General features: G+C 38.2%; 1 protein-coding gene across 8 annotated transcripts in view; it reads left to right on the forward strand.

The window, feature by feature from the left end:
- Nucleotides 1-8855, forward strand: part of nin (ninein (GSK3B interacting protein)) — an 87347-nt gene extending 78492 nt beyond the window's left edge. For 7 of the 8 annotated variants that reach the window (XM_039740997.1, XM_039741000.1, XM_039741004.1 and 4 more), the window contains 2 exons: nt 4825-4938; nt 6277-8855. In XM_039740997.1, the coding sequence (XP_039596931.1) occupies nt 4825-4938; nt 6277-6492 (330 nt within the window). In that variant the 3' untranslated portion in view covers nt 6493-8855. Of the gene's footprint in view, nt 2029-4824; nt 4939-6276 lie in introns of those variants that run through there. The other variant, XM_039741001.1, reaches the window with a different exon arrangement.
- Nucleotides 8856-10589: the final 1734 nt, after the last annotated feature.

Raw genomic sequence — 10589 nt, forward strand, 5'->3', positions numbered from 1 at the left:
GATTAAGGCACTGAATCTTGTGTTTTAACATTTTGGTACCTTTTCATGTCTTTAGGCTCATCCCTTTTTAAACAAACAAATGTATGGATCGAAGCCAGCAGGTCTACAAAGTAATAGATCTCTTCTTACCCCAATTAGATTTGGCCAGATCTGAAGAGTCATTATTTCAGGGTATCGGCAACTCAGTACCTAGAGATGTGCTGGGGTGCTGGTTCAGGGTTTTCAGAGAATAATCCCAAGCCCCTCAGATAGTACAGCTTTCAGTGAACAAACCATGATGCATTCTCATGTAATCTTCGATTCTTCCCCTAGATCTTGTGATTTATATTAAGTTTCTTACTGCCCTGTCATTTTTTGGTTTTCTGTTAAAAGTGAATGTTTTATTCTGACTGTTTGACATTATTATTTAACAGTATATTGCACTAGGTAAAAAAAAAAATCGTGTCCTTGTAATCAGAGAGTGCTAGCATCACACATGAATGTGCATGTGTGGGCTTCTATAATACACAAAAAATGAGGGCTTGTATCCAGTATTTTTATAAAACTATTTAATATGTACAAAAGTGTATGTATATATAGAAGGCAGATGTTTTTAAAGCATAAGTAAGTTTGTTACCTGATGTACAGTTTATGGAGACCTTATTTATTTTTGTTTGACTTGATATGACTGGAGTTGAGCTTCAGGTAAAAAAAAAAAAAAATCCCTTTCTGGTACTACTGTGTTTGGCCACCAGGTGGCACTGGCAGCACTATGAGGCACTTCCTGCTGAACTTTGTTGTTCTCTCACTGATGGGCAGTGCAAAGTGAACAGGAGCATGCCATTGCTGCTTCCAGCTGCAGCCTTACCAGTTATGAGCTGTAAGCTAACCTTTTTGAGTGTGGCGGTCACCACCCTCACTTGACTAATTTCTGTTCTGAATTCAGGCATGTTTTGGTACAAGACAGAATTTTTGTCTTCCCTTGTCCTTTTTAGAATATGAATAATTGGCTGTTTCAATGGCTACATTTGAAGTGAAGAGTAAAAGACTGTCACATCTTTGTTTCTCATGGTTTCTAATTCTTTGAGAATGTGAACAATTATATTGGCTGTTCATAATCTACTATACTATGGTGGGCTGGTGCCCTGCCCGGGGTTTGTTTCCTGCCTTGCACCCTGTGTTGGCTGGGATTGGCTCTAGCAGACCCCCGTGGCCCTGTAGTTAGGATGTAGGGGGTTGAATAATGGTTGGTTGGTAATCTACTATATTGCAACATTAAGCAAATATTTTAATGTTAGCCTGTCCCAAATAACAACAGTAAAAAGATTTTTTGATAGGTTGTCTTGAGACTGGCTTGTAAAAATTGAACCTTGGTAATCTTTATATTCCTCCTCAAGTGTGATGATGCTGATGATAGTAATGGAAGTAGATCTTTCACCAGAGTTCTTTACATTGTCCTTAAGTGTAACACAGGGTAGGTTGGAAGTGGACACCTTCAGCTTTTAACACATAAGTAGTAAATCAATTTTGTAAATGGTCTCATTTATCTATTTTAAAAATATTTATTACAGAGCTCCTTCATTAGCCCTTTCCCTTACTTTTCCAATGAGAATGTGATGGAGATCTTTGATGGATCCTTGTAAGCATAGGCAGAGTTTTATCCACATCCTCCAGGCTGAGTGGAAATGCCTGTATGATCTGCACTAGCATGCACAGAATCACTCAAAGGAGGGCTGCGTTTACAAAGCTTCTTTTTATCGTTCTTACTCTCCGTGCTTGTCTGTATTTAGATGTGCTCTCATGTGTAGTGCTGTTGTATATTCATGTAAAGTGCTGTGGATTGTATATTTGTGTGTGTGTTCTTTTTTTTAAACTCTTTGTTTATTTGTTATTTATTACTGTAAAATGTGATTTTTTTTCCCCCATATTTTAACTTTATTTAATTGTAATTTATTTTCTTTCTCACCATATTTCTTTTTTGCATCATGTTACTGTGAAAACAAGAATTCTTTTTTATTGTGAAGAGCAATAAAGCAATGGAACAGCTGACTTTGTGTATGGCTCTGTGCATTGCGAGTAGAGGTGTGGATGGGAGCTCCAGTTTACAGAGTGTGTTGTGTTACCTTAAATCATGGTTTAAAAATGGTAATATTTTTTGTTAAATTAGATATAGAGGGTCAGAATCTGCAAAAAAGATTTGTTTTGTGTTTGTTTGTGGACTTAGAAGTCTGAGGGTTTTTTTTTTTCATTTCTCTCAGATGCCTCCAATTACGCCAACACCAAAGACGTGTGTTAGGTTGACTTATGCCTGTGAATTTTGCTTATGTGGGTGTATGTGAGAGTGTGCCCTGTGATGGACTTGCATCCTGTCCAGAGAGGTTTCCAAATTGAAACTGCTGCTAGATACGTAGATGCGGAAACAGGCTGTGGCACCTGACCTGTGGCACAAGACAAATGGCAGACCATACTGCATTAATTAGGTGTGTGTAGGAGAAGACTAAAGCCAGGTGTTTCACTTCTGCCTGACTTTTAAATGCTTTATAATATGCCCACACAATCTAGAACCCAAAATGCTCTTGTTAATTTTTAGTAAAATGTAAATGGTGAGATTAGCTGTCAGATGTTTGCCATACAATACCCAGTCCACGCACATGCACAGCTCTTGATTCTTTTTCCTCCCAATGTTTCATATCAATAACCTGTATATGAGATATTTGTCAATACCTTCCTTTTGCTGCCTACTTTTATATATTTTTTGCACTTGTTTTATATATTATAGATGGTTTTCACTTTAAGAAAGTCTTACAAAACAATTGAAAACAAACAATATAAAAAATGCCAAATATTGTAACAGCTGCAAAATTCTAAGATTAGAATAATAGTTCTTTAAATACTGAACAAAATAAACCAAATTTTTTAGTAACTATATGGAAAGTCTTAATATTGAATGTACTTTGAAAAGCCTCTAGCATTAGTCATCACATTTGCTGTGCAAGTCAACCTTAAAGTTCAAGTTTTCAAACATTTTTTGTCAGAAGTAAAACACACAAACTCTAGAACTATTTTTTTGGACAATTTTAGCAAACAGTAAAACACATCCGTAAGATAAAATAGCATGTGTGTGCTGATGTGCCTTTCAGAATCTTGCTGGAGAAGTTGGTGATCTTATACTTGTAGCTTACACTGTAATAAAGGCCCATGTCACCATGTTAGGCTTTTCTTTTCAAGTAATTTCATGTTTGTTTCTATTGGTTAACGTGCGCAGCTTCTCCCCTCAATTTCATTTTTTATAGTACGCATTGATTTACAAGCCCGGAGCGCAGCACTCCATTTTAACCTTAGTAAAACAAAACATGAAAGTGCATGCAACACTAAACGCACACTATGTAGTAATTAGACAAATATATACATAACACCCACAGACTTTTTAAAATAGGTTTTTAATGCACCATAATTTTAGTAATAAAACAGAACAGTAGGAATACACAACACCAAGACTACCCAGCAGTGGAGAAGAGAAGCAAAACTCCTTTCAGTTTAGATTTCACCTTCCCTTGTCGAGCTAAACTGGCCAGGCCCACACTGGACTCGGCTATGGTGCACCATAGAGCAGGTAACTGTTGATGTTTTGAGGGCTGTTCTTTGGTCCCACTTTAATGCCAGATAAAATATCTTGATCAAAATTGACACCAGATGTTAGTACAGGCAATAAGAGGAGATGGAAAGTGGAACTAGGCAGCCTCCAGAGCAGCTCTAGCAACAACATGTTATACTAAAATAGATCTTGGCCCTTGATTTAAATGCTGACGCTGATGGAGCCTCTGTGACATGGTGATGTATGAGCTTCAGGGTGAATGGGGATTTTTTATTTTATTATTCTGGGACTTCAAAGAAGACCTGCAGCATGGGTCCTCTGTAGCAGTAATAATGTAACATGTAGTAGTAGTAATTTGAGTTAAGGCTCTTTGCCTGGATTTAAATCCAGGACTAAATTACTCGTGAATCTTCCTTACGATAAAATCTATGTGGTAACATTACCATGTTATCTTAAATATTACTGAATGTGATTTAGGGAGTTTAAAAAAATTTGAAATGATATATTTCAATAAAGACATTCTGACAGTACATGGTATGAGCTGTTCAACTGTTACAGCTGCTGTCACTCCAACACTCCATGTTGTTTTTTTTCTTAAATTCTCCCATTTGGGGTGTTGGCATATGATGGTTTAATTGCAGGATTAAATGCATTGTGCTTTTAGTCTCCCATGCCAGTGGTATTGCATCTCTGTATGTGCCACATGGGGAGAAACAGTCCCTTCCTGAACTAAATTGGCATCTGGCATCTTTGTTTGGCACAAAGTATGCTGTATAAACTTTTGTATTATAAACTAAAAGCTAAAAAAAAAAGAATAGAATACTGATAGGGCTTCTACTGCTGCCTGGGGAAGAAAAATCCATGAACAGAAATTGTATATTTGGAGTGATCTAGTGAGAGCAAGTGATGCCAACTGTAGATGATAATCATTGGAAAAACAAACTCTCATCCTGATTACAATGTCAAGAATTTCTGACTTGTTCTCTGGCAGAGGAGTGTATCCTGAGCTTTGAGTATTTGGCCCTGTCTATAAATGTACAGTACAGTGTGCACTAGTGGGCTGCTTTGGCCTGTTCCTTCTCCTTGTGCCCCTGGCTGAATAGCGCTTTGGAGTGCCACTGTTGGAATGGTACAGGAGAAAGATCTATCGTATAAATCAGACCCAATATGCACATATTTGACACTTGCAAGAGAAAGATCAATCGGCTGGTTTGATGCATCTTCAAAGGTGTCCGCTATGCCTGTTTCAGGAGGGCCGGGATGCCATGCTGCTCAGAATGGAAGAACGGATGAGGAGTGTTGAACAGAATCTGCACAATGTGAAACTGCTTCTTCAGGAGAAGGTCAATCAGCTCAAGGACCAGGTGAGCCATGCTGTGTTTTAACCACTATCCAGGACTCCTTGTTAACTAAGGACTTCACACTGCATGCATATGTTCTAATTATGGTTCTAAGCTATATGGTAAAGCAGACTATACTGTAAGATAAACCATTTATTCAAGATAACCATGATGCCAGACTATACCAACATAACAATTACTGTAGTAAATGACACAAGATTACTCTGGATGAATTACAGTTATGGGCCCATAATTACTGCAGTGCCAGGCTCCATGGGAAAAGTGTAATAGTGGCACAACCAAGCCCACTTCACTATCATTTTAGTTCCTATCTATGTAGATATGACAAATCATAGCAGATTGTATAGGTCAGGGGTATTCAACTCTGGTCCTGGAAATCTGCATTGGTTGCAGGTGTTTGCTTTAACCAAATTTTAATTATAATCCATTTACTTACTACTAAAGCAATATATTTTTTGGGCTTAGTTTAGTTAACTTGTTTGTTATAATTCAGAACCCTTAATTGACTGTTTTAGTTTTAAACAGCTGCCTTTAGATATTAATAGTAGCTGCTTGTTTTCTTAACAAGCCTTCAGTTAGTATTGACAAAGGCACCCCCACCATCCCTCCAGCTGCAGTGCTTCCATTTAATCCTGCATACATACATCTGTGCTAATATAATGAGAAGGAAGGGAAGAACCAACAGGTTCAAATATGTTCTGGACCACAAAACTTATGAATAATGTTCTCAGAAAAAAAATCTACTGTGTGATAAAGAGTTGTCTCAATATTTAATTATATGGCCTGTCAGTTCTTTCATTTTTCCAAGTTTCATTATCTGCTAGGCCTGGCTTTTGATTATAAAACTGGATGGAATGAAAACCTGCACCCAGAGTAACAGAGTGCCCGTGGTATAGGTGTTTTATCAAAGTGGTATAATTGTGGTTCCTGAGTGCCAGACTGATTTACAACAGTGACGCAAGGCAACATGGTTTCATTCATGACAGTTGCAGTATTAGACTGCATGAGTAAATCTGAATAGAGCCACAGGACTGTAAGCACATACCAGCATCAACATTAGATTGTGGTTTACAACTACATTCAGTGAATTATTTATGCTAGACTAAACAGCTAAATTATAATATTAATTTACAACACAACAACATTTTAGTAAAAGTCACCCCACATGACATTTTATAATTGTGACTCAAGAACACCCTGTTGGCAGTGGTATAAACCGTAGCCGAGACGAGAATGAATTTTTTACCTTTTAACGCTAAGCAGCTTAGAGACTGTTATATTTGTATTGCACCTTCAAGCTAGATGGGATGCTGAACTGTTCTCCACTTTTCTTGCCATCAGCTTCAGAAGAATGTGAAGGCTGATGAAATGATCAAGGATTTGTATGTGGAAAACTCTCAACTGCTGAAAGCCTTAGAAATGACAGAACAGCGACAAAAAGTCACAGAAAAAAAGAACTACCTCCTGGAGGAGAAGATTGCCAGTCTGAACAAGATTGTGAGGGACTTGAGTCCATCACCCCTCGCTGCTATGCCGTACCACTTCTCCCGTTCGTAGTGCCCTGCGAGGCCCACCCACCCTTAACCTAAATAACCTCCCCTCCTGCTGCCTCACCTGCCACGGTTTTTCTTCACCCTTCACTACCAGTGCCCCTCGCTTTGAGCAGTTCTAAGCACACTGACAGGTCTAGTCTATTCATACTTTCAGTCTGCGCCATGTCAGGTTGTGCCATGTAGAACTTGGGGATGTGCAAAGGGCTTCTTCAGAACAAATGATGGTACAGGAGGATGAGGAGGTGTGCACTACTTCTTACCTGAAGGGTTTCTGTATCCTTTGGTTTGTTTCACTGCCTGTTTGCTAAGATGAAAAGAACTGTACAAAGTTTCAACAGGCCTAGAGCTGCGATGTGAGCTAAAATGTGGCACTGCTCATTATTTATCTGCAGGCAGCTGATCCAAAGATGCACTTTATTTGTTCTCCTGAAAAACAGTATTTTTTTTTTTTTTTAAACTTGCTTGAAGCTGCCAGATGTGTAAAGCTGCCTGTAGTAAAATGAACTGTCTTCACCAAAATGTGATAGAGGGGGTGGATAAAGACATTCTGGAATGCAACACCCTCCCCCAACTCTCAAGACCCTCTTCTGATTTTACTGCCTACTCCTTGGTGAGTCAGTCTATGCTGTTAACAAGAAATGGGACCAGTCCTTGACACAGGTGCTATAGGCTATTACCAAGGGGTACCACTGTGGTGTATAAGGCCCCAAGATTAAAAAAGAAATATTGAATGCAGACAAAAAAAATGGAAATTTGAGGTATACCATTTAAGCCATGTTGAGGATGGACAAAGGGACACATTGATTAATGGATAAATTCTCATCACTCCTACTGCCCCAATTAACAGCCAGAACTCTTAAGGTGGAGAATAAAGGGGTGATGTAATGAGAGGCAATAGCTGAGCGAGACAAAAACTTCAAGCAGGAATTTATCCATATTAACTATGTCATTTGCAACATAAACCAGGGTTTCCCCAACTTTTGTGTAATGAATGTACTTGATGGTTCTGGACCAAATCACTGGTGTGTCAGATGAAGTGAGATATCACCTGTGAAGGAGATGGAGTGGTAAGAGAGGATGAGTACCATAGAGGGACATGGAGTAGCTTCTCTTTTGTCACAACAACTGATTGCAGTTAAAGACTGCTTGACGTAGTCAACTGTTGGAACCTGCAGGACAAGATGGGATGGAATGGGAATGGACAGGGAAGCTGAGGAAGCATATCTGAGTGCCTCACTCTCTCAACTTTGTGATGACACAGCTGCTTGGTGGCCTTAAAGACTGCACTAATTCCAGAGCCCATATCCATAAGGCTTCTAGGAAATCTAAAGATAACAGTTTCAGAGTGATGAAGAAAGGTGCTGAAGCAGGTTTGATAACATTACTTGAGAGCAAGAGACTTTAAGATCTTATTTAAATGCCCCCCAATTTTAACAAAATATTTCCTCTCCTCGGCATACTGAAAAAATCGCGGCCAGAAATGAGTGTCGAAGAAACAGCGCAGCAACAAATGCAAGACGCTAATGGGCTGCTGTTTCTATCTTGGGCAGTTGCTGTGAAGGAAACCGCAGGGATTTAATTTAGCTAACTCATGTATAAACAATAAATGGGTATTTAGTTTAGGTACTGCAGAAATGCATTTATTCTCATTTACTTTTATGTAAGAAGACCTTAACAAAGGCTTCTTTTGGTGTTAATGATGCTTACAAAGCATCAGTAATGTGGTCATTCATCAAACAATATCTTTGGAATGGTCAGAGGTGGCTTGATATTGTGTACTTCAGTATAAGACCTGTGAATCGTCATATTCATAAATAATTTTACCATCATATCAAATGTTGGTACTGCACAGAGATGAATAGCCCGTCTGCTGATGTTTTACTAGTGTTATGAAGACCACAAGAAGCCTTTAAGGGCTTTTTATATAAAAGTAAATGAGAAATAGATGCATTTTTGCAGCACCTGAATTGAAGTGTTACCAGTGAATTCCTTTGAACATTACAGTGTTATTAGCTTTAGGTTTTGTGCCATCTGGTGACATTCCTGCTACTTTTGAAGAACATGTGAATACTTTCAATGTAAAGCACATTATGTTGCATAAGGAAACTGGACATGTGATTTTTAGATACTTTATTTATATACTGTCTTTACATATTGCTTTGTTTGTCATCCATATATAGTAAGTAAGCCTACCCTTTTGTAGATATTGCCCAGATAACTGTGTTGATCATCGTGTTTTGTTGGCTCTATACTTTGGATTTTACACATTTGAGGTATATATATTTAAAGCCAGTGATCTGAAGCAGGAAAGAATATCAGAATTTTTTTTAACGCATCCTATTTATTTTATATATATATAAAAAAAAACTTGCCACATTACCTCTTAAAAATATTTCTCTCTTGTCCTACATCAACCCTTTATCACCTTTCCATGGTATCTGTGTGTGTCTGAACCTCTCTTGCCCAGAACTCCATTTCTCAAGTAGATTCCTGCAAAGCCCTTTTCTCGGACCCTCTTGTGATTTTTGAGATGTCTTTGCTTGTCACCACTTCGCTTTTTTACTCCCTGTCTCTGAGGTGACTGTCAGAGTGCTCCCAAGCCTTTAGTACTCTTCATGTATCTCACACTTGCACTTATCTTTCAGTTGTGTTACCAAAGCCAAACTGACCAATTAGGCTGCTCATAGGGACTGGACACACACATAGACCTTAGCATATTAGTATACATCTTTCAGGTAGATAAAACTAACCTCAATGTGTGGGCTTACCAATAGTGCATACTTTATTTGTCCCTGCACTCATTTGCTGGTGTGCTTTTTCCACATGTCACTCGCTTCCTCTTACCTCTGAAGTTGAGGATAAAGGGGTAGCCTTTCTAAACATTAAAAACGTACTGCAACAAAATGCCCAATTAAAGAAAATTAGATTGCATTAGATAGCTGGTCAGCTTGATTGCCTGTTGCAAGCTTGCATAGCCTGGACAACTAGGACTTTATTTGCATATTTAAAACAGGCCTTTAAAAGTAACTTTTTTTTATCAACATAAAGCAAACTTTTTAATTACATTTTCTATACCGCACTACAGATTATTTCACAATTGTCACATTGACTGAAAGCGAGCTCCAGCTCCAAAGACACACGTCTGCGTTCTTAATCCGCATACACAGTAAGTGCAAGGCCTTCATTTGAAAGTGGCTGCCAGACATCATTCCTCATCAATGTTGCTGCTTAAACATTTTTTTGGTGTGGCTCCTAGGCCTTTCAGTGCTGTGTCCTCGAATTCTTGGGACTATTAGAAGACACTGAAGGTGCTCAGCAGCCAGGTTATCCAAAGTGTAAAAGTATACAGCAGCCATCAGAAGCTTTAATTCACAGAAAATGTACAAAATACAGTAGGGTACCATTTATGGCTGGGCGTTTTCCTAAAAAAAAAAAAAAAAAAGGTTAGGCATTTTTTAAAATGGTGAGAATATGAACTATTTATCATTATGTGAATGGATGACCTAAAAGGTACTATTTGTTATCTGATTTATTGTTCTCGATGATATACACACTGGGATGTCCACAAATCAACACTGTTCCACTATTGCACAAGGCAATGGTTTGTTGTGTGAGATGAGTCTGTTCAGTGAGTTAAGGAATGAGATCACTTCAGGAAAAGCGTAGTTTATATCTTTTTTATTTGTATCTTGTGTAAAGCAGTAATTCCATTGTATGCTGCCTTCCTTTTATCTCGTGCTTGAATTGCTGTATTATGAAGCTCTTGCCATACAGGATGGGGTGGACTGACCATGATAATGTTAATAAGTGATGCTGAATGTACATACAGTGCATCCGGAAAGTATTCACAGCGCATCACTTTTTCCACATTTTGTTATGTTACAGCCTTATTCCAAAATGGATTAAATTCATTTTTTTCCTCAGAATTCTACACACAACACCCCATAATGACAACGTGAAAAAAGTTTATTTGAGGTTTTTGCAAATTTCTTAAAAATAAAAAAACTGAGAAATCACATGTACATAAGTATTCACAGCCTTTGCTCAATACTTTGTCGATGCACCTTTGGCAGCAATTACAGCCTCAAGTCTTTTTGAATA

This window comes from Polypterus senegalus, chromosome 18 (genome assembly GCF_016835505.1).
Source record: "Polypterus senegalus isolate Bchr_013 chromosome 18, ASM1683550v1, whole genome shotgun sequence".
Lineage (NCBI taxonomy): Eukaryota > Metazoa > Chordata > Cladistia > Polypteriformes > Polypteridae > Polypterus > Polypterus senegalus.